At 35.3% G+C, this 25,251-nt stretch overlaps 2 protein-coding genes across 2 annotated transcripts; one reads left to right on the top strand and one right to left on the bottom strand.

Moving 5' to 3' along the window:
- Window positions 1-1,898: 1,898 nt before the first annotated feature.
- Window positions 1,899-12,485, bottom strand: LOC114246009 (centromere protein I). Its single transcript, XM_028178372.2, has 13 exons — window positions 12,127-12,485; window positions 10,928-11,080; window positions 9,763-9,848; window positions 9,219-9,326; window positions 8,634-8,780; window positions 7,553-7,615; window positions 7,354-7,469; window positions 6,549-6,703; window positions 5,256-5,413; window positions 4,933-5,079; window positions 4,410-4,542; window positions 3,430-3,598; window positions 1,899-2,727 (listed from the first exon to the last, which is right to left on the bottom strand). Exons 1-13 carry the CDS (start codon window positions 12,293-12,295, stop codon window positions 2,346-2,348), a joined length of 1,986 nt encoding a protein of 661 aa, XP_028034173.2. The 5' UTR covers window positions 12,296-12,485; the 3' UTR covers window positions 1,899-2,345.
- Window positions 12,486-15,067: 2,582 nt separating this feature from the next.
- Window positions 15,068-25,244, top strand: LOC114246051 (uncharacterized). Its single transcript, XM_028178431.2, has 6 exons — window positions 15,068-15,260; window positions 15,400-15,574; window positions 16,882-17,185; window positions 17,465-17,651; window positions 18,550-20,421; window positions 20,495-25,244. Exons 1-6 carry the CDS (start codon window positions 15,200-15,202, stop codon window positions 20,962-20,964), a joined length of 3,069 nt encoding a protein of 1,022 aa, XP_028034232.2. The 5' UTR covers window positions 15,068-15,199; the 3' UTR covers window positions 20,965-25,244.
- Window positions 25,245-25,251: the final 7 nt, after the last annotated feature.

Raw genomic sequence — 25,251 nt, forward strand, 5'->3', positions numbered from 1 at the left:
TCGCAGGGTCCGATTAACACAGTATCCTTGAAGATGTCGCTCGCAAAAAGCGACACGAGGGGACAAAAGGCTCTGAAACATTTCTCATTGAAGCGGAGGGCGAGTGGTCGTGGGGAGGGACCACCCCGCGCGTGACACCCCGCTCCGAACCCGTCTAGGGCCACGGTGTCCATAATTTATGCTTCGAGCGGACCACGAAAAATAAATGAGCACCAGTAACAAGAGAAAATGGAAAAGTAAGCTGGGTGCCTGTGAGAGAAAGTGTTTCCACGTAATTGTACGAACTCCGAGAATACAGAAAACATAAGAGCTCTTTTTAGAAGCACTTAACTATTTGTGAAATTCATCTTTTATTCAACAGTCGTCCTCTACTTAGAATGGGGACGAACTTATAGGCATAAGCATAAGAAAAGAATATGGGTTGATATAAAAGCATATAAATACAATCTCGGATTGTTCTAGGTGGATACGTTTTTAAAATAACTTTGAAACACACACATCGAATACTTGTACCATAAAATTTGGTAATTATAAAATGTAAGCATTTCATTAGCCAAATCGTGCATTCAATAAATACTTCGTCTATGCTATTTTGATCATTGGTTGAGATGTAAATAAATTAGCAGCACAGTTGAACGCGAGCTTTTAAAATAATATTATTTTCAGGAATTTCAATTTATTTCAGTACCTACTGTAGGTGTTAAGCATGCTTTAAATATCCCTTTAGAAAACATTAGGATACCGATATCTTTCGTAAAGGTAACTTTCATAAAAAAAAATATTGCTTGTATGGGTGAGCGTGCTCACGGCCCACCTGGTGTTAAGTGGTTACCGGAGCCCATAGTCAACTACGACCCTAAATGTCGCCACCCCTCTCGAGACATGACTTCTTAGGTCTCCGTTTTTACAATACAACGACTGCCCCACTCTTTAAACGCATTACTGCTTTACGGCAGAAATAGGCAGAGAGGTGATAAATACCCGTGCGGACTCACAAGATGTCTTGCCATCAGTTTCATACAGTTTACTTTCGCGGATATTAAAAAAAAACCTCAACAATCGGGAAGAAACTCAAGGGCTGCTTGCTCTTTTTGCAACACAAATACTTATTAATAGATTTCTACACATAATGAATATGAACAGGTCTTCATTACCGATTACTGACGTATATTCGTTTAGAATTTCTAGAATTTCGTTGTTAATCACATAATTTCTAATCCCAATAACACCCAAATAGTATCGTAGATTCTTACCATGTATAGGTTTTATTTTTTATTGAAAACAAGCCACTTTGGCCAATCAGCAACCCACAAAGTAGCAAGTCACCGAGAAAGACTCCTTTCAGACTCTTATGTAACATCAGTCAGTACATGTAGGCGTTTGTACCATTTTAATTCATATAAGATTATTAGTAGGCTGTAAGTCCGCACGAGTAGGTATCGCCATCATATTTCAGCCACGAAGTAGCTATATGTTCTGATTTGAAGTGTGGGACGGCCGTAGTTCAGTTCAATTGAGACTTTGATCTCTCGTCTCAAGATTTACGTTACGTAACGTTACGTTGTTACGTTACTATTAGCTATGAGCTCGCGTTTATCCCGTAAAGAATTAAAAACATTTTTTGATCCTTTTTTGTGTTGGTTCTTGGGAAATTTCTCGTTCGCTTGTACGGGTTAAAACCGCAACCCGGTTGTTTCCGCTGCAAATCGAAGGAGCTCCTTCGTGCAGTGTTGAGTTTAATTCAATGCATCAATCATCAGGACCTCATACATCAAGGTGGACAACGGTATTTGCGAGGTCATTTTTATGAGTTCGCTACCAGAGAATCATCCCACAAAATCTTTTCAAAATTCACTAAAACAAAGGCTTTTAGGACTGTTAAAACAAACACAATAACATGCCGGTGGTTTACGTTTATTAATTAAAAAAATACATAAAGGATATTAATCATAATTTCAACTGTTGTCACAAGAAACTTATTTTACGAAACCTTATCTAAACTATAATAAAAACTACATTATAAATATTTTACAAACGAGGATTCTCGTACTCAACGAACTGAGGTACAGGCGGTTCTGTTAAAATAAAAATTCAATTCGTCAAGGACTACACAGAAACTTACAAACACAAGCATGCGAGTTAAAACTATCGCTGTCTCTGTCTCACGCACCACATTCTCGAAAACTCAGTTCATTCATTTGTTGCTTACGACAACGAACAGACAATATCAGCTTTAATACATTATACAATGTCAATAACAATAGCAAATTACATTTTCAGAAGAACTAAAATTAAAATGTGCACGTCAGGTCCGCGCCCGCAGTGCGTGCGCGCGTTACGCACCCTCACATTCTCAGCTCGGGTACGGTTTTCTTAAAAAACTTGGCCAAATACGAGAATTCGTGTTCCAGAAACGCGCGGTACCACGCCTTGTTGTCGGCGTCGCGCTCGTCCACGTCACCCAGCGCGACGTACGTGTACGCAGCGAAGGCTATGTGACTCCGTACGCTCAACTTGGTATCCGGCTCGGGGATCAGGTGGTACAGTTTCGAGACGAGCTGGGGATGTAATTTGTCGAACACGAAGCCGTTGCCGCGGCCCCTGAGCGACTCCTCCGTGTACAGCGAGCTGAGGTCCACAGAGTACCTGTGCAGTATCTGTATCTGCTCCGTGTGAGTCGCGCTGATCGCATTCGTCGATTTGAGGCGAGTGAAGATCTTTTTGTATCTGTAACGGTGTATAAATCATTATAAATCGGACGGATATATATCACAGACATTAAACAAATCCAACGCGGGTCCCTCAGCCAAGACTGATAAGCTTTACACGTGAGCACGGCGCCTTGCTTTTTTTTCTACCTATTTGCTGGTAGTCTATGAGGCTATTCTAACTACGCGAGGACGGGTAGGTGAGCTCACGGGCTCAAGCTGAGAGAATTTACCAACACTAGCCCTAGCAGGAGTAGTGCTTCGCAGAATCTCCTACCGGATCGGAAATGTGACCCACTCAGAAGACCCGGAGAGAAATTCAGTGGGCTGTAGGTGTCTATGGGTTAGTTCGCTTGTCAAACTTTTCGTCGTGATCGAAAAGTTTGACGAGGACGGTGACCGGTGCTTAGGGGTCCTAAAAGCACCAAGCTTGCTCTGGTGCACGAAGCGACATGGCTCTGCCGCGCGCTGTGTTCGTCGTTTTCAAATCAATATCTGCCGTGTGCACTATTTGGCGATTTCGATCTTTTGATTATCAAGATTAGTAACCCAATTAAATTTTCGTTAAAAAAATTGTAATCCTTTATTCACATACCAGGTATTCGTTTCACGACGATGACGTTTCTTTCAATAAACTATATTTGCAAATGTGCTTCACAGACTAGTTTCTTACAGCTAGTATACCTCTTCGAGCCACTTTATGAAAACCGACCATACTTACATAACCAACAGGGCAGCCATCTTCTCGATTAAAGCCGCCGAAACTCCTAACAATGGCAACGACAATGACAACAATCCTGGTATTGGTCCCAGCCCTATGTTGTACAGTAGGTGAGCGCGCGAACGACACTCAACTGACCATATGTTGCTGAATAAAACTCTCATATCATCTGTGAACAATAAAAAAAAAAATATTACGTTCTAACTGCTTACACAATGGCGCTTTACTTTGCGAACGTCTGTATCTCAAATATTATAATAACAGCACAATCAAAACAATATAAACTTTATTCTAATATTTTATCTGTGTTTAACGTAGATAATATATTGTTATTATTGTTTTCGATATAGGAATTTCAATAGAGAAACACGACAACGATTTTTGGGGTGACTGTAAACAAAAAGGGTGTTCAAGGAAAATATTCTGCTATTCAAACTATGCCAGCAGATTTTAATGCGTACATAAGTCTCAATTGTACAATGAGTACATTAATCAAGTACATTGGGTTAAGAATCGTTTTAAATCTTCACGGTTATCTACAAAATGCAATAAAGAGGTAAAAAATATGCTCAACCACATTATTATAACCTATATCAAGACTGTCCAAGCTACATACCTTTGCGGGCTTATTTAAGCTTTACTACAAAAGCTGGAGGGCCGCAGAAAAATATATTTTAAAAACAAAATACTTTCCGGGAATTCCCCCAATAATAGTAAAAGATAGCTTCACTTTTAAATGATGTCATGAGAATGGAATGTTACAAGAGTAAAGATAAATTATACCAAATATTGATTATATGTTTCGACAAAGAACTCTATTATCCAAACTATTTATATCCAAAATTATTTTCTGATTAAAACATGCATCGCGGGCCGCATGTGAAGTAATGTGGTTCCTTTATTTTTAGTTCTGAGTTCAAACAACACATTTCTCCCTTTTTGTACCTACTATGTAATTGGTTGCACGTATCCGAACATACCCGGGTTGTACTGCAAGGCTTTTTCGCCCATTTCCCCCAGCCCCGCCGCCAGCCTCGGCAACACGACATCGTAATTCTCTTTAGGCGTGTCAATCGCCATGAAGTATTGCCGACGCCGCGTACTGGCGTATACCTAAAACGATTTGAATTTTAATTATTTGTCCACACGTTCGTATCCATCATCAGAGAATTACACCAATAAATCTTTTTCCGTGTGTCGTATAGGCGACCTTTGCTGAAGACTAGGCGGCAACATTCTCGGGATATGATAGCAGTACACTGGTATCTGCTAGTGGTAGGGCACATTTGTAAACCAAAACGGACAGATAACTTACCAGGTCAACTTGTTCCATGATCAAAACACGGGTTCCGGTAAGGCAAGAGCAGCCTTTATATAATACCAGACGCCAGTGGCATGAGAATTTCGCATATGTCTATGACTTATGTAACTGCTTAATATCAAGTAGATTGTGAACTTGCCCACCCATTTAAATTAACAAAAACATTATCTCAAAATACTTACAAGATTAATGTACATCTGTGTAAGGCTCTTGAGTATGGCGCATTGTTCCAATGGTTGAGCCCGATGATATATCTTAATGAGGGGACCCACTATGTAGCCCAGGTGATCCGGACTGTCCACGCTCACCCACTCCACTAGCTGCAAGATCTGTCAACATTGTGATGATCAGCTATGACATATATCAAATTACTCAGAGTATTGTAATGTTTTCAATTTAATTTTATAACTCCCAAACATTCAAAATTTAACAAAGAAACTGATAAAACATATGTTTAAACACAACAATATCATTCTTTTGGTGAGTAGTAAGAAATATTAATCACCTCTGTAAAGTAATCTCTCTCATTCCATAGAGGCAAGAACTGCGCCAAAAATCTGGTGATGACAGGGATGCCTTGCAATAAAGTACTTTGTAAGAGGGCCAGTCTTTGTAGCAAATCTTGTTTCTCGGCATAGCTGTAGGGCGATATGTCTAAGAAACCTAGGGAAAAAATTAAAATTAAAATTTAATTCTAGTACTACATAATATGTGTAATATGACCAAGTTCACCATGGCTTATTTTTTCAAAATATGAATCGAGTTAAATTCGACTTTCAAGACAATGTGTAATGATTTTTTATATTTTTATGATATGGAGTGCTTCAGAATGAATAAACAATAAAAGACTTGTGTTTTCTGTGATATAAAACAACATTTAAAACCCTTAAATCTCTTTTAAAATTTATATTAAAAATTAACCAGTAAACAGTATTAATAAACTATACAAAACTGAGCTCTTTTTTCACTGAATGACAGATTTCACTCCGTGATAATGAACGACACAGAAGAAAAATCCTTTTTAAAAACTAAAGAGTTTTAAATAATAAAGGTTTTTCTTTATATATTTATTTATATTCAGGGACGACGAGAAATTCGAGATTATTTTGCAACGAAGTTCCTTATGGGACGATGCGGAGGGGTACCCTAACCGGGAAAACACGTCCGTAACGTAAGATTTTTAGTATTTATGTATAGTCTTAGTATGATGGTTATACTGTGTCTAATGTATAGTCTACGTGAAGACGGTTATAATTATTATTCATATAAATAGCTGTTTCTTTGTATATTATCATAATATATTTTTTATAAATCATTGTGAATAAAATAAAGTTGATAGCTTTGTAAAGTAGCATTTTATTATTTTTTATAAAGAAAAAAAAAAAAAAAAAATGTATACCCAAATAATTATTTTCTTTATACCTCAAATAGAACTTAAAATTAATATTTTTAGAATAAGGAACTTCGTTCCTATCTGGTGTCCCACGACACCACACATCTTTTTCCTACCTATGCTGATAGCCTTGAGAGGCTATTTCAGCTTGACGTGTAGGTGAGCTCACGGGGCTCAAACCGGAGTGTTGCTAACACTGGCCCTAGCAAGAGCAGTGCTTCGCTGAATCTACTACCGGATCGGAAAGGCGACTCACTGAAACTCAGTGGGCTGTGTCTATGGGTTAATTTACTTGTCGAGCCCTTTATCGCAAGCGATGGGTTCGGCGAGGACGGTGACCGGCATGGACGACGGGGCACTCACTCACGATAACCGCAAGTTAAAAAACTAAATAAAAATAGTCACAGTTGTCGAGCAGATGCCGCAGGTCGTGCGAGAGGAAGGCGTGCTGGTCGGCGGCGGCGGCGGCCAGCAGCAGCGCCGGCCCGCACAGCAGCGCACGCAGCCGCGCCGGCCGCGCCGCCCGCCCGCAAGCCGCCAGCTGCACCACCGACGCCGGGCTGGGAAACGGCAACAAGACACACATCTATACTAATATTATAAAGCTGAACAGTTTGTTTGTTTGAACTACTAATCCGATTTGAAAAATTCTTTCAGTGTTAAATAGCCCATTTATTGAGGAAGGCTATAGGCTATATAACATCACTCTAAGACCAATACAAGTGGAGCATCAAAAAAGAATATTTCAAAATATGAGTTTAAATAGCTCCTTAACATTCTATAATTCAAAAATATTTTCACTTTCTACGTTAATGAAGTGGAGGTAAAATTTAGCGTTATGCCAAAGTAACTATTCCACGCGGAAGGAGTCGCGGGCTAAAGTTAGTCCATACATATTATGTCTTTTAGACCACTTCACCGACTTACGTTAGATTTTTTTTATTGCTTAGATGGTCTGACGAGCTCACAGCCCACCTGGTTTTAAGTGGTTACTGAAGCCCATAGACGTCTACGAAGTAAATGCCGCCTCCCACCTTGAGATATGAGTTCTACGGTCTCAGTATATTTACAACGGCTGCCCCACCCTGCAAACCGAAACGCATTACTGCTTCACGGCAGAAATAGGCGTGGTGGTGGAACCTATAAGCGCAGACTTACATGAGGTCCTACCACCAGTAATTACGCAAATTATAATTTTAAATTCTCTTACTCTGAAAAATCCAAGTAATTCTTCTGCGGTTCTTTTTGATCATACTGTTTAGATCCAATGTTGAAGAACTCCATGTTTGGTACCAGTGGTACTACTTTTTTATTGCGACCTCTAGCCTAGAATTCAATCAAATTATGAAACTAAAGTAATTGACAGCGAGATGTGTATTTGTGTATTTAAGAAGAAAAAAACTACTAACCATGTTAATTGGATTTAGCCATATCAAGTGTTGTTTTTCTTTACTTTGTCGGTTTCTCCGCTCCTATGAAAATAATAAGATAAAATATAACCAACGTAATAATATGTTCCTATATAATTTTAGTATGATCTAGATGGGCAGACCGGGTCATGTTTTTGACCCACCTGATGTTAAATGGTTACTGTAGCCGTTGGACATGACGTGTTCATACCTTTAACTATAAAAGTATAACATCGCGTAATAAAAATCAAACATGTACCCTGCCACAAAACAGTTTTAGGGAATTTCATTCATTCCTTCAATTCAGACAATGTCGTTTGGTTTTGAACTCTGGCATAGTCGCGCCATTCTATAAGAGTTTATTTAATGTAAGAGTTCATACAGCACCTTATTCACTACATCATGAATGCTTCAAGCTGGTTACCAAAATTGAAATGATTCGGTTTTTAAATTTACAGAAATCTTTCTTATGTATTTTTTGTACATGTATGTACATGTAAGGCTTTAAGTATACAAACAACTCTAATAACTTAGCAGCCTTTTAGAGTGAATAAGTTTAATAGAAGAAAATGTATTCTCTAGTAATGATATTTTATACCACTCATTTTTGTTTTCTCATACGAATGAACACTAAGTTTGTTTCAAAAGATTTTCTAGGACTATGACTTTTCGAATCAATGTTTTTTAACTTCTCGATCGCGTAATCCTACGTTTGTCGCTAGAGGCGCTGTTCCAATTCCATACAAATTTGAGTAAACTTTTACGCAATCGAGAACGTTAACATAGATGTAAATACAACAATTACAATTAATATACAAGCGCTACCTCGACTGACAGTGAGAGCCATCTCTTGACAAGTAGAGCAATAACACAATCTAGTTGGGTGCAGACGAGTAAAAAACCAAATCATTTTGCGCGAGGAATATTGAAGGGAGGAAGGTTTGACTGGGTGCCTGACAATAAACTGACAACAATAATATGATTCTGTGAAATCATAAATTTTTTCGTAATCTATAGTGGAATTAAAAGTAACTTTTCTTCAGTATTAAATATGGTTTTCTTATAATAAAAAATCACTAACCTGAGTTCTTTTAAACCTGCCAAGTAAATCTTTGTTTATTTTCTTAAATGCTGTATGTACACAGATGGCCGGTACATTTTCCGGGACACACTCAGGCTTGTAAGATTTGAACAAACCAAGCAGAATTTGCAGTTGACGGAACAAATTCTGTAAATAAATCAAAGCAAAATGTAACGAGAGAGATTGAAATATTCTTTAAAATGTTCTTATTTTATAAAAACATATTATGTAACATTATGGTTTAACAGTAGGCAGTGGCTTGGTTCTGCCCCTGGCATTGCTGACGTCCATGAGCGACGGTAACCACTCACCATCAAGTGGGCCGTCTACCTACCCAGGCAATAAAGAGATGGGTGAACATCACCTGGCTCGGATATGTAATTAAAGGTGGCCACCTTTAAGATGATAATCGTGTGGCGCTACTTTTTCGAAGAAGTGTTTTGATGCTGTCATCCACATATTAAGGTTGGGTGTTGCCACCTAACACTCTCTTAATTAAATATACCACAACTTTAAAGTTGGTTATTGTGATCTGTAAGTTAACTTGACAATATATTAATGCAAATATTTTTTTTAATGTAATACCTTTTTACTTTCCCTCTTCTTAGCACAATCAAGAATTTCTATAACTCTTCTTCTCGTCACATCTGATGGCTTTGTCAATGTATACACTAATTTAACAGCTTGAGGAGTCTATAAAAAAATGCATCATTTAGTACCTTTAGTAAAGATGTGTTAAGGAATATTGTATGACCCCTCAAGGTCACTAAAATATGTGGGGGAAAGAAAATTACTCAAAATATGTAACTTGACCAAAACTTTACCCTTACTTTTTCATTCTTGTTCATGTAATATTAGAGATGATATGAGATAAGGGTCTCATTAGAACACACCTAATTTAGTCATTATCATTTTTGAAATATCCAATATTTAAAAAAACGAATGTTAATCAGGATTTGTAGGCCTATGTCCAGCAGTAGACGTCTGTGCTTACAGACTGATAGAATAGAATAGAAAATTCAGGATTCAGGATTATTTAGTAAATACTAAGCTTAATATAGCAAATCTATTATTCCATAATCTACTTATTATTTATAAATATAGCTTTTATTTGTGAAGACATATTTACCAGAGTTTCATAGGTCATCATGGAGTAGAAAAGCTCATATCCAAAATCTAAGGCCTTCATATCGATGCAGTCACATTCCATGGCAGCTGATATCAGAACAAATTATTAAAAACCAGTAAGTCTTGAACAGCTTTCACAATCAAAAAACCCTATCCAAGTGAAATTTAATTAATCTTAAATCCTAACTTGCTTCTATAATTATAATAATAAGATAACAGTTTGTCACAATTTCACAAAAGAGGTATTTATTTTTATATTTCAATGAGTATAATTTAATGTATATATTTGCTGTATTAAAAAAACCTGAAAATGTAATTGTAATAAACTTATGACTGTTTTACTATACTCATATGCATTATTACAGAAATTATTAATTAACCTTACTAAAGAAAAATAATTTGGTAAAATTGAAGTTTAAAATATTTAATATTATGATAGTGTGAGGTTTTATGGAGAAGACGGAGGAGGAAAATATTATAACGGTCATTAAAACACTACGTATAATTACATTTTTATTCGCGTCAGCGACCGCGGTGGATCGCTGCACGTTGACCACTGACTGACTAACATATGCTGCTCATTACTATATGCACAATAACTGCATAGTAAGCTAAGCGGGGCGGGGCATCATTCCCCTACACTTGCTGTGGGACGACTTCGATGACTTGTTTTTTATCTACGAGAATGTGGGAAATTGCGGTAGCTGAAGTTCTTCGTTTCGTGATAAAGATGCCACAAGCGGTTGCGCAATGAGTGCGCCACCCACGTGCTGGGCCGGATACATCGTCACCAAAAATATCCTTCACGATTACGTCGGGCGAATATCACGTCGGGGTCACCAGTGTGAGGTTTTATGGAGAAGACGGAGGAGGAAAATATTATACACGATCACGTCGGGCGAATCAGTGTGAGGTTTATATGGAGAAGACGTGGAGGAGGCGTGTGCGCTGGTTATTTGTTGCGTGTTGTCCTCCATAAGCCTCATCGGAGCGGTCATTAAAACACTACGTATAATTACATTTTTATTCGCGTCAGCGACCGCGGTGGATCGCTGCACGTTGACCACTGACTGACTAACATATGCTGCTCATTACTATATGCACAATAACTGCATAGTAAGCTAAGCGGGGCGGGGCATCATTCCCCTACAATAGCAATGCACTACCTGTGAGCCAGTCAAGGAGAAATCCAGTCTTGGTAAATGAATTTTGATTTCCATAATTTATGAGTATCCACTGAATAGCATAATCTACTGTCTTTTCCTCCACTGCATCTGGAGGTATCAAGCATGCCCCGAGACTTGTCCATTTTGTTAAAGCTGCAATCAAGTTAGTTGCGTTTTACTAAATATTTTTACTTCGAATTACAGTTATAAATTTATTTATAAAAATTATTACACATGTTTTCTAAACAGTATTAGAACTAAAGCAGTATGTAAATAACTAATAGACACACTAAATTAATTTCCTTAAAAAAAAATATTATTTATTTTGTAAGGATGCATTCAGAAACAATATTTAAACAAGGAGAGATTGCTTGACTTCCATTGGAAACTGAATTTCTGTCCTATAAATGCTTACATGAAATGTCCTATAATGCTTACCAAAGTTTCTTTGATTTCACTTTAGTATTGAAGTAGTAATTTATAGTTATTATCAATTGCTTAACCGTGACAAATGATTCAAACCTAATTTTCCTGAAGATTAATATTTCTATAAGATTCACTTCCTTTTTTTGTATTGAATTCAAATGAAATTATGTGCAGCATTGATCTTTTCAAATGATGTACATTAACTTTAAACTTAAGTTTATACTCAAAGTACTTTAACATTAATTTTTTACCAGCATAATCTTTGGTCATGTATGTTTGGTAATTTTTAATTACCAGCATAATCTTTGGTCATGTATGTTTATAATTACCATATTTTAATATTTTTTTATGGTAAAGATGGTAACAGGGACAGTAATTGTTCTAAAAAAATCCACAGACTGTTTCATTCAAAAGTTGGTAAGCAAACTGGGTGGTTAGGAAAAACAGTGGCAGAATATGTTATTTTTAATAAATCAGAAGTTAATTCATTGATATGACAGAAGAACCTTGTCCGACCCCCTGTTCCCCTTTTTCCCTAGGGGAAGAAAAACAAAGAATAAATTGAAATGGATTTTTTATTAAAGTTAAGTTAAAACATGAAAGATTTATCATAACACAGTGCTGAATTACATCATGTTCATGTGTTTGATCACCACTACACGTACATAAGTTTAAATCAAAATCCGAAGTAGTAAAGAAAACCATTATTTTTTATATTTAAACTCGCGTTTTCTTGTTAATGATAAACGGTGGAAAACACAGAAAAAACTTACGTATAGATAAGTTAAGCCAAATTTTAAATAGTGTGTGAAAATCATCATAATCCAAACCCACAGAGTCAACAATGTAACCTAATTCGTCAATTTTACTTTGAAATAAATCTTTGTCAAAACCTCTCTTCAATGACTTAATATAGTCAATTATTTCCCCTATGTCACACATGATTTATATTTCGAGTTCACATAAAACTAAAGGCAAAAACCTTCTACATTCACGATTTCAAAACAATCACAAATATTCAAATAAAATCCGTTATTGAGAATCATAGATTATCTTTTGGACAGTAAAATTCAAAATGACATTTTGACGCCAACTGTTGCACCCGGAATTCGGTGAAATCAACAGTCCGAGTAAAACCGAGATCCAGATCTAAAAAACGGCAATAGGTTTTGAGTTCATATATCTAATTATGCTGTAAAATCGAAACCATGTATTTTATATATATTCTACACTATGTAAATATATAATTAATAAACCACTGTGAAAAAACGTAGAAAAACTTGTAAAGGACTAAATTCAGAAAACAAACAATTAACAAAATTTCACTTGTCATGTCGCCGCTACAAAGTTAAATCCATAGGTAGCTTACAGCTTATATAACTTGTCGTGTTCAAGTCGTCGTGGCCTAAAGGATAAGACGTCCGGTGCATTCGTTGTTGCGATGCACCGGTGTTCGAATCCCGCAGGAAGCGGCGAGACCACGCCTCCAGCACGGACCGCCGAGATTGGAGCCTCCGCGCTCGAACTACTCCTTCGCCGGGGCACCCTTCCCCCCTAGAGCGGAGGTCGCTACGCTACCTGTAATCGGCAGCGAGCGCCTCCGCCTCCAGGTCCCAGGGTGGCGCCCCGGCGAGCAAGCACGCCGCCTCGAAGGAGACGGTGCGATATCCTCGGATCGCCCTGACCGCAATCTTATCTTACTACCTAACCAGTGTGATTTTTTTATTAGAAGAAACAATAAATCCAATTTTTTTACTTAGTGTGTTAGTAGACTAGATAAGGAGAATACCATAGGTTGGTATAGAGTAATAATTGCAAAAAATATTTTTTTAGCTGATATATCGATTTTGTTTATTTGAATGTTGTGTAAGCATTGAAACATGAATTGTTACACAGTAAATGTCATAACGAACCACATAATAAAAGTAAATCAAAATGACATTAACTTTTGAGACCAATTTGACAGCCGTACGAATTTAAATCCATCTGATAAATCAATCAATGTTAACTCAATTGGCGATACAGAACATCAATTACATATAATGTAAAAATAGAAATATAAATTAAAAACATTATTTTAATTCGTCTCGAATTTGAAAGAAAAAAATAGATTAAAGTTGAACACCAAAAAGACCAGCTTAACATTTTCCCTTAGGCTAAAAAAAATTATTTCTCGTCTCTGGTCCATAAAGCTCGAAAAATGTTACAAGAAACTGAAAATTGCATGAAATGACAGTAAAACTTTTTGGAATAGTGCTTGATAATGCCGGTTTTATCAAAATACTTAATTCATATTCAATATTATATGACCTATTGTAGATATCAATATACCTACATAATTTACAGAGTTTTGATTCCTTTCTAAAATCAATAGCTGAGCAAGGGATTAACAAATATCAACGAGTCTGTAGCCAGCCTTTGCGTACGATAAAAATTATCATTTATTTAATTTACTCTGATATGGTCCCCACTCACTTAATGTTAAGTAGTTACTGAGGTCCATAGACACTACAAGGTCAATTCCGTTCACCTCAAGATAAGCAGATCAAATCATTATTACTAGGAGTGGGTGATATAAATCGTATATAGATTCAATATCTATATATCGCAGCAATATCGTATAGATTCAATATCTATATATCGCAGCAATACGATATTGCTCGATGTGATGCGCATCGGCATAACGTACCGATTCGTGAATATCAGCAATATTCGTTTGGTTCGTATCGAATCGGCCGGAGTGAGTGAGCGCACGATAGGGATATCATGTGATGAATGAAACAGAAACAGGCATTATCCATACAATTGTAAACCTTATATTTAAGTCCATATGTTTGTAGATTATTCTTAGCGTATCAGCAGGATACAATTTAGGAAAGAAGTTTCAACTTTCGACCCTAACTTGAATGCAGTATAGCCTATTTGCATCGTTGAATTTAATTTCACGCGCTTTGACCTTGAACTAGAATTTTTGGACAAGTGTTTATAAATACTTAAAAGTTTTTTGTGTTTGATTTTTAAAGTACACATTTTTCTATTTTTAGTTGAATCCAAATAATTGAGTTTATTTCTTGTGTTTGTATTAAACTTTTGAAATTTACACTCTTTTGGTATATTTTGTAATTTTAAATTAAGACACAAAATACTAAAAACTGAAAATAATGTAGTCAGTCCTAAGCCTGGTAAAAGCATGAAGGAAAGTTTTTTTGATATTTTTATTTTCATGTTCTTTTTATTACTTTAAAATCATATTATAAATTGATATCAGAAAACCAACCGTATAACGTTGACTTAAATCTATATCTACTACGATATTATATCAGCGTATCGTTTCAAATCTCAAATATTATGAATCGAGAAAATCTACTAGCATCCATCAATATATAGATTCAGAAAATATATAGATTCAATATCCGATATTGATACTCGATATATAGATACGATTCGATACGCGGCAAAACCGATATTACCCACTCCTAATTATTACATTGAAATTTTAATAGTAGCTAACCTACCGATCCGAGAAAATGTATCTGCTTCGTAAAAAATAGATTAAAATAGTTTTTTATTTATTTCAAAAAAAGTACATGTGTATTTAAATAAATAAAACAAGTAATATGGAATTGTTGAGTTCAAGTTAAAATACTTGGAAATTAAAATTAAAATTAGCCTTCCTTATTTTCCATAGACTCTGGTTGTGCTACCTTTTTCTTCATTTGAAGTGTCAAAATGAACGAATTGTCGTTTGAAGTAAACAGTATGGATATTTGCCAATAGAGTATTTTAAATATGGTTAAAATCAAATAATTAGACTATATTTTTAATGTGAAATTAAAACATTTGAAAATGTGGCCCATGCTTCTGAATTTGACACGCGACGAGTGTCGTCTCACGCTTCGAAGACTCGGTATATATTTAGTCTCACAAATGGCTTTCATTTTCCCTCCTATGGTTTTCTTAAATTATAACTCAACCATTCAAGCTAATTTAGCCGTTGGAACTTTGTGTATTTTAGTTCTATTAAATTGTGTTTGCTTTGTTTGTAGAATTGGAAGCCTACTCGAATATGATCAGTGTGTTTAGAGCACAAGGGCCTTTAGAAGACAACAGAAAAAAACTATTGGAAGAATTACGCGCCGTGTTACACATAAGCCACGATAGGCACAGTGCCGAGGCACGCCGCGTGTCTAACGACGAATTACTGGCTACAATTGCTGAAAGGTATATTTATTTTTCATTTTCAATATTGCAAATTGATTTTAAAACTTGTTTTGTTCATATTGTTCATACAAATTTCTAGCTGTATGCAATTGATCTGAGTTGTACATTTTAAAACAAACATTTTCAGGTTTAAAAACAATACAGTAACATCAAATGCATACCAGCACATAATTTAATTAATTTTCAAACCTTTCTTAATTATTAATTTGCAAAAATATTGTGCAGTCTAAGACTATAGTATAAATAGATTATTGGATAATGGCTAATTTTCAAGACATATAAAATAATAATATATAAAATAACACCTTTAAAAGGTCAATTTTTAAGTTGTACTAAAACACTGATTGCCTAAATGCTTAGTTTTATTATTATTGAATTTAATATAAAACATAAATATGTATTGTACTTACTTACACACATGATTATTAAAATCATAATTGTTTACAAAGAAAACAATGTCTCATAGTGGTTTTAACTAAAGCCAAATTGACAAATCAGGCTCACATTTTCACCTGAAAAAACTTCTTTCAATAATATGTAAAAAAATATTTGATGTACAAGTACTTAGAGCTAAAAGCTCTTAAAGCCTATTTCTTTAAATATGATTTGTCTCATTACATGCCCCATGCTTCTTGCTTCAAAAAATTTTAGCATTATGACCATCACTATATCAATTAAAAAATTAAACATGACATTGAACCTAAGATAGGTTGGTAAAATTTGGTGATAATTTTCTCCAGTCATATACCACATACAATATTTAAATTTGTATTTTAGTTCAATATCCATCCTAAGCAGTTTTATTATTTTATTTGTATCAAAAATAATTTCACTGATGATAGGAGTAATTAATAAATATTTAAAATAAAAAGCCATTTTTACTAGTTGAAGTATTATGAGAACATCAGTCCGTGGTGGATGGAGTAGCTCTACTCTTCTGATCATCAGCAAAAGTAGTTTATTTATTTTATTTTCAGACATTGCTTCCTTTATTCCGGCCCATAATTCTTGTTTTATCTTGAGGGTGTGTTGTAAGTCCATCACTACCACCAGCATCTAACCTACTTCTGTTTATAAGCAATTTTATTTTAATGTAATTCAAACTTCAACCTTTTATCACAATGTGAAGCGGAATCCACATTGTGGTGCATATAGACTTCAGTAACAGTTTTAATTATATTAACATCATACACTCTTCTTACTCTGCAGTTAAATTTATATATATTCCTATATTAATAATTTTTACAAAGAATAATAAGTGACTTTTTAGCATAGTTGTACTTAATGGCATATATTTTTTAATGTAGATTATCAGGTCCAAACACAGGCTTGGGATGGATATGCGAGGGCAGAAGAAAAGTGCCTTTATTACCACGTGGCATTGCCCAAACAATGTACACTGAAATAGCAGACAAAGCAGCCGAGGCAGCCGCTGCTGAGAATGCTGAAATTCAAAAGAGGCTTCAGGCTCGAAAGCTCGTTGCCCCTAAAACAAATGAAGAAGAAATTAAAAGTGTGGAAGGACAAACTGCAGAGAGTGGACTTTCGTCAAATGAAGGAATGGATGAGAGCAACTACCCTCCGGTTGCCATGGAAGATCAGACAGCTAAAGTAATTTCAGAGATTTGGAAAAAACCTATTCTTCTAGATTGATAACTGACTCACAGTCCACCTGGTGTTAAATGATTAACTGAGCCCATATTCATAGAAACCACTACTTAAATGATGCCATACTGATTAAAACATGAGATCGAAGTTGCAATTGTATTAAATAAGGGTTGTTCCAACTGTCAAACAGGAAGCCCTTACTGCTTTGCAGCCGAAATAAGTATTTGCTTTAATTTTCCTAATGATGCCTTATTTATTTGTATTAAAATTCACTCATTCTAGCTATGGGAAACAGAATTATTAAATCAAAGGAAGAGAAAAGTCCCTGAAAGTGGTGCCATACCAGCTGAAGGGTTAACACCAATGAAGAGTATGAGGAATATAAACATCAACGCAAACCAGAAACATCTCAATTTATCACAAATATATTCTAAGTTGTCACAACCTGCACCTGTTGAACACATAAGAGGTACAATCCTAAAAGTTTAAGTAATTATTATTAAATTTAATGCTTAGCAATCTACAGCAATTCAATTGTCAACAATTCAAAATTCATAATAACTTAAATGAATATAATATTCGCGTGATAAGATTACATATTATGTTTATGTATATGATGCCTGTTTGTAAGTAAACATTACAGATTCCCAACAAAAAGAGGAAAAAAATTCATAATGACCACTGGAATCTCTATATTTTGTGTTGTGTAATAGTTCTGCATAGGTAACTGACAATTTAATTTATAAAATAACCCTGTTCAGGAACACTTCAGTGACATTGTAGACATGAAGAAATCCAATGACAGGAGAGAACAATGACAGTATACTAATGTCAGATTATTTTTTTAACTTCACAAAAAAGCAAAGGCTTATTCCCTGTTCAACTCTGACAATAACATCTATGACCTCATAAAGCATTTACGTTTATTTAGAATGACACATATTTTTCAAAGTGGAATTAAAGAGTAAATACATTTTAAACAAAAAATAAAAATGTGTGATTACATTTTTAATTTTGTTTCTATTTACATAAAAAATATGATTAATGTCAAAAGATGAAATGTTGTTAATATCCACGCAAAATAATAATGACATTTTAAATTATTATTAACCATTCTGCCCCGAGCACTGATGAATGCACATCATGTTACATGCATGTATGTAATAATTAGTTTAATTTACTAGTAAACTGGAAGCAAAAATATCGTGGTGCACTTGACGTTATTAGAGTACAAAAATAGTACACTCCTTACGTCTAAGCAGATTATTAATATTTTTTTGGTTGAACTGCTACTCAAACTTTTATTAAAACAATAGAAAATACAAGTCGACATGTGTGTTTTAAAATATTATTTTTTCTCCTCACAGGTAAACCTCCAGGACAGTCTAAACATTCGTATAACCAAGTTAGTAAAATATCATCAAGTAAACCAAGTCACTCTCACACACCGAGGTCAACACCTCACAAACCCCGAACAACTAAAACCAGAATGCCAAGTGCTCATAAAATGCAAAAGAAAACCACTGAAACACCTCCTTCTCCCAGTAAACTATATAATCCTAACATGCAAATCGAATATTCAAGACCACCCAATACTTTCCAAGCTAGTTATGCTCAGTCTATATTAGGTTCATTAGGCTCTAAGAAGAAAGAGGATGTGAAACAGAAAGTTTTGACCTCACCTAGCACTATGTCGGACTCGCCGACAATGCAACTCCTAACGCAACCCGCGACGGCCCTAAATGAACTACAAGTATCCGGTGATACACGTCCTGAAGATCCGTCCTCGTTACAAGCCCAAAGTACTGCCCTAAAACCAACGTTAACTGGCAAGCCATGTCAATTTATCATAAAAAATCGCGGTGACATATCAACCGATAAAAATACTAACCCGACTGAAGCAAAATTGTTACAAAAGTCATCGGACAGCTTAAAAATATTATCCAGCAAACAGTTAGTCGTAGCTTCTAGTTCAACTCAAAAACTATTGAATACTCCCGGTAAACTCATTACCACTAAAGTGATCGGATCTATACCAAAAACGCGAACTATTAATACTCCAGTGACAAATGATAAAATGATTATTGTTTCGAAATCCCCGTCTGAAATGAGAACTCCCATGTCAAAAGTAGTGATGGCATCGAATATTGGTGTTAATAAAGAGAGCGGGACGATAACAGTCAATAGCATATCGAAAATGACAGATGTATTGACACCTAAAGGCATCCCGGCTACGGACCTAAAGGTTTCCGCCAAAGCTGTCCTTTTAAATCCCAAATCTGGACAAAAGATGGTCATGGCCAAAGCGCGAACGAAATCGGGAGCAGATATAAGAATACCATTAATTAAATTCAAAAACTCTGGAATGAAAATTGTTTCTGAAAGCTCTCAATCAACTTTACCGATTAGTAAATCGGCAGTGATGAATGCCACATCGCAATCAGTAGCGAGTAGCACAATTCCAAATAGCCCTAAGATAGTTAGCGTGGAACCCATCAAAACAGCAAACTTGGCTGATATAGTACCTGTTAAAGGCTTAGCGCCTATCACAACTACGAAAATCACAAATCCTATAGTCAGGCCGTCAAGTACTAAAGGAAGCGTGATTGTGGTACAAAAAGGCACAACATTGAGCAAAGCATTGGCTTTGGCGAAAAACGGAGGTGATGTGTCTAAAATAATAATGGGGAAAAATGTGAATCAACTGTTACAAGCTTCAAAGGTAGAACAGTCAGATGGCGGCAAATCGTCGGGTAACGTTATCGTTCTGGAGTTAAATAACGACCAGTCCGGTAGAACCACGACGATGTCCGAGATATTGGACAGCCGTACCGTCGGCAGAAATACAGAAGAAAATAAGCAATCGTCTAGCATAACCCAAGATACACCGGTATTGTTCGACAATCGAATGACAGAAGAGACTTGCAATGCTAGCAGCTTAGATTCTACCGCAGAAAGTATAAGCAGTATTAATCCTATGGAAGAACAAATTTTGTCAGTAATCGACAAAGTGCACAACAAAGACCCTGATGCAGCTAAAGACTCTTCGAGTGCCACCGATTGGGAGATCGAATTGGATACAGTTTCGAGAAAAGATAAAGATGATGACGATAAACTAAATTCACTACACCTAGATTTGGGTATGTCCAGCGACAGTGATAATGAGTACATGTCAACCGGTCACAAGACCAAGAGTAAACGATTGGTACAAGAAGATAATTCGCGAGCTACGCCTACTGGTAAGACATCACATTAAATGATACACATTGTTTAAACTAACAGCTTGCAACTTATTTTTTTATTTTTTTTTAGGGGAAAATAGTGCGTTATACACGAGCGCGAGTGCCATGTCTCTCGCGACTCGCACGCTGCTCAGTCAGCTACAAGACGACGGGTCGTCTAGTAACGACTCCTCGTTCGCGCTCAAAGCTAAAATCGATAAATTAAAAGACGATCCGAAGATCGATAGAACGGAATGCGACGCTCTGTCGAAAGCCAAAGCGAAGCTCAGCGAGAAGGTCGCCGAAGCGAAATCTCAACAAAAACGGATAGACATCTACAGCACGGCGATCACAACGACGGACATAAACTTGGACTCGTTTTCGTATTTAGACGAGACCATGTTGGTGGGGGACGACGTGTTCGCGAGCGACGACGCCAAGTCGCGGGAGCTGCGCCGCGCCGACACGCTGGACGACCAGCTCAGCCGGCTGCTCGGCGAGGACTCCGCCAACTCGACTGATTCACAAACTGTAAGTGAAAGTTTGCCTTTAAACAAATAAGCAATAATTTAGTTTTAAACGTACATAGGTGAAATATAATATTTTTACCATTCTTGTTTTTAAATAATTTAGTGAGTAAATATCGGACATAAAATGTGAAGTGATTGAACGGCTAAAGTGACCCGAACATGCCTTATGATTTACTTTCGCGTCTTTAATTCTAAACAGAGTTGTGTTTATCTGCCTGCACGAAAAAGAGGCTAAATTAAAGTAGTGTACCAAATCAGTGTGATAAAAACATGACGCGGATCTTCCTTTAAAAAAAAGGTTAAAATGTTATTGTTAATAAATTAATTAATAATTTTGGATATAACAAGAGGAAAGGGACAATTTGCTTGCAAGCTCATCCGATATTTAAGAAAGCAATATTTAAAGTGTTTGGAAGAGATAAAATAATGTAAAATATTGGAAATGTATGTATAGTGTGAATTAATGCAACATGTCATTGTGTATTCACGTAGGCATGACAAGAATGTGCATTTTTATCCTTGATTTGTAACCAGATTCAACACTGATTTTTTGGATTAGTTATGTACCCGCTAAATGTTTGTTACTGTTTATATTTAGAACAGTTTTGCTTTTAAAGTAATTTAAACTTCTCAATACTTTTGATTCATTAAATTTAAAGCTGAGCGAATATGTAAAAATACTGATTCATCGGTTTTAATACTTAGCTTATATTTTTAAAACAGAAAACCATTAAATTGAGTTAATTAACTTGGAATAACAATATAGAAAAGTCAACGGAAAGGTTACATGCTCTAAAAAATATAAACGTAAATCACCATTTGCAATTACATTGTTTAATTCGGGGATTTTATTATTGTCTGGTTTTAATATTTTTAATTCTAAGATATACCTGTAACGCACAAACTAGAATAGGATTTTGTTGTAAAATTATGAATTTATTTATTTATCATATTATGTTTTATATTATTATGCAATAGATCTGCTAATGGAATATACTTCGTGTTAAAGTTTATAATACATGTTACATATTCTTGTTATTATTTGTAATGTGAATTTTTTATTGTACGTAAGTATATTCACTCAACAGTTTTATCCAATTAAATTCATTCATTAAAGTTGTAAATTTACTTTTCACTATGAAAATTCTTTAAAGAAAAGAAAAATCATTTATCGTTAAATATCCTTTTATCCGAAATTTCCAAAAGGGCAATGTTTATTACTTATTTATTAATAATAAATCGGACTACAAATTTCATATCAGAAATATATTCAAAATTGTATTTCACAAGTTTATTTCTACTATTGGCAACACTAATTTCGAACGTGTCAATGTTGCCTTGAATTTTTTTGTGAATGTATGTTTTGGAACTTACCTATTAAAAGTATTACTAAATTTTGACCATCCTTTAAGTGATAAAGCAGTTAAGTGATATTTAGGTGTTAGATGACAAGGCCTAATTACGTATAAACGAAACACGAGAGAGAATTGAATATTTATCTAATATTTATGTGGTACGTTTAACTTAGATGTATTAAAGATTGTTTCGCATATTACTGCTTCACGAAAGTCGTTTTTAGTAACTTTTTGACCCAGAGCATTAGTCTTCGACCTACATACTGGATATAATTATGTTTATAACTGAACAACAAATATAACTAATTTATTGTAATTTGATTTGTGAATTTTTCGAAATCACAAGAGCAAGGTCAGGCTTCTTTTTCGATATTTTTTTTTCTTTTAATCTCAGCAATTATAATTTTTAGAAAACCTTTTTGAAAGAGAGTATTTTGGAAATGGTCGCATAATTATTTAAATAATACATTAGAATCACAATTCAATTTAAAAAGTACATGTTTTGCCTTTAACGTCGGAAATGACACAGTAATTATAGAAACATAGTTATAGAATAACAATTCTCTCCTTGTAAACATATATTTTCTATCAGCCTTTAACGCTCCCATTGACTCCAATCTGTACTTTTTCTGAAAATAAATATATTGTTTTGAATAGATTAACTTATTGCATCCGACATATTCATGGAAATATTGATTCGAGCGTAAAGGCTAACTAGAAAAACGATTTTCGTGAAATCTAGATTAAAGTGTAAACATATCCGATGTAGGGAACCATTTCCAAAGAACGAGTTATTTGTAATGCAAAACTAAATTGTTAATTGTAATGTTAAATCTATTGAAAAATGAATTATATTACTCTATTTTGCTCTCTACATTAAGTAAACTCAATTCGGCTGACGCGTGAGGTCATTGATCCAATACGCGGTAGACACCTACCTACCTACCTTCCCTTTAGGGCACAGGTTCCCAAACTCATTTTGTCTACTGCCCTCTTCGAGAATAAATTATTTTCTAGCGCCCCCATTTATTCACCTACTAAAAAACCACTATAGCGAGAGCTCAGTCGATGTCTAAGAGTCCTTCTAGATGAAATTACAAATCGCCTCCTTAGCCTCTACACAACGCCCCTATTTTTTTCTGGGTCTCTTACCGCCCCCCCTTTAGGCCTGCAGTGCCCACAAGGGGGCGTTATCACCCACTTTGGGAAAGGCTGCTTTAGGGTGCCTGTCCACCAGAGCGGAGCGGAGAAACGGAGAAATATTAACCAATAAGATTGCACAAAATCAAAATCATAACATTGCAAAATGATTGTATGCAATCTTAGGTAGTTTTCCAATTACAGAGCATAATGCGACTCAGTGACGCACAATGCCGAATTATGCTGAAGCTTAATTGGAACGAGAATTAGTTTTCAAATGCATCAGCAGAGTGCGCTAAGTTAGCAAAGTTTTAATTAACATTGATTATTTCTAAGAAACTACGACGACACGAAAGCCTTACAATTTTTTTCAACATTAAATAATATTACTAACGATAATATAAACAAAATGTCGATCAATGCCAACTTAAAGAAAAAACACTTGTCAATTTTCTGTCACTAAGTCGGTATCGATTGCGAGTATCACGCGAGAGCAGTACTTTTGAGAGTGCTCGATTGTGCGAAGCGTTGCTGTAGTTGGAACATTCAACGTTGAGCATAATGCGCTCTTGTGCTGTAATTGGAAAACTACCTTATTGGTTAATATTTCTGCGTTCCTTCGCTCCGCTGCCTCGCTCCACTCCGGCGGACAGGCACCCTTAGAATGGTTCACGAAAACGATTTCTCGAAATCAAAAGAAATTCAGTCTTGTATTTTTTTCCCATAAATAACATTTTTGCGGTTGCACTTTTTCTTTTCTTCTCGACTCTTTATTTCTAAACTGTAATCTCTAGAGAAATTATTTAGCGACAGTCCTTAAAAAAATCGAATGTGTTAATCTTGAAATGTTGAAATCATGAATAACCGATCTTATGCTGTTGAGATTTAAGCTTCAATTATGTAGTATATTAATAGTGTTTCCGTTAATATTAAAAGTGTTCTCGTTACAGCTTTGGAACTGGTTCCCTTACATCCAGCATACGCGATGTAATGTCATTATACAAGGTGCTGTAAATACTTACGTTTATTTATTACTTCACAACTCGTAGTAACAATTTGTCCGAATTGTTACCGTATCAAAACTGCCCAGTGTGGTTGATAAACACATTGTTTTACCTTTTGTATCTAAGATAAATTAAATATCTTTATCCGTGTGCATAAAATGTTAAGCAATATTAGATGTTATACTCCGCGTATAGATTATAATGTTAATGTGTAAATGGTACATATTTCTTGCTTTAAAAATAAATAAATATAATAATTAAATAATGTTTATTGCATTCTAAAGGATTTGTGCCATGGACGTCGGATAGTTCGTACTATGACAAATTTTGTAAATAATATTTTTTCGATATATATGACAGGTGTCCAATTAGTTTTTATTAGTGATTTTGTATCATAATGATAATAGAATTGTATGAAACTTGCATTTTTGGACGTGTTCGTTGTCTTCTAATACTGATTTAGTTTAGTGAAATGTTATTAGGTTTTTTTTCGATTATGAATGATGCAGGTGAATTAGTTTAGGAAAATTGGTGACCGCAAGAAGTGCGGGCAGGCGTGTGCCTGTTACAGTGGTCATAAATCTTTTGTATAGTATAATTGTTGAATTCGTAAAGCAACTGTTCATCTGCGTCCATTTTCTTCTATCAAGTAAGACGTTTTGATTTGTTTTGTCGGCTGTAAATATTTTGCGTAGTAAATAAATTTATTAGAATCACAACAGACAAACGTGTTAATACAATGTCAGTGTTTTTGGCAGACAAGTTTTATTTTATCTACTTATTTTAACGAATAAAACCATTAATCATACAAACTCTGAA

The sequence above is a fragment of the Bombyx mandarina genome, chromosome 04, assembly GCF_030267445.1.
Source record: "Bombyx mandarina strain Sakado chromosome 04, ASM3026744v2".
NCBI classification, from domain to species: domain Eukaryota; kingdom Metazoa; phylum Arthropoda; class Insecta; order Lepidoptera; family Bombycidae; genus Bombyx; species Bombyx mandarina.

Excerpts from the sequence above, each read along its gene's own strand:
- LOC114246009 (XM_028178372.2), bottom strand. The coding sequence starts at position 12,295 with ATGTGTGACATAGGGGAAATAATTGACTATATTAAGTCATTGAAGAGA. Across the intron at positions 11,081-12,126 it reads TTGGCTTAACTTATCTATAC|CTTTAACAAAATGGACAAGT; the intron begins GTAAGTTTTTTC and ends ACTTGATTGCAG. Across the intron at positions 4,543-4,932 it reads CACAGATGTACATTAATCTT|GTATACGCCAGTACGCGGCG; the intron begins GTAAGTATTTTG and ends AAATCGTTTTAG.
- LOC114246051 (XM_028178431.2), top strand. The coding sequence starts at position 15,200 with ATGTGGCCCATGCTTCTGAATTTGACACGCGACGAGTGTCGTCTCACG. Across the intron at positions 15,261-15,399 it reads TCTCACGCTTCGAAGACTCG|AATTGGAAGCCTACTCGAAT; the intron begins GTATATATTTAG and ends CTTTGTTTGTAG. Across the intron at positions 17,652-18,549 it reads ACCTGTTGAACACATAAGAG|GTAAACCTCCAGGACAGTCT; the intron begins GTACAATCCTAA and ends TTCTCCTCACAG.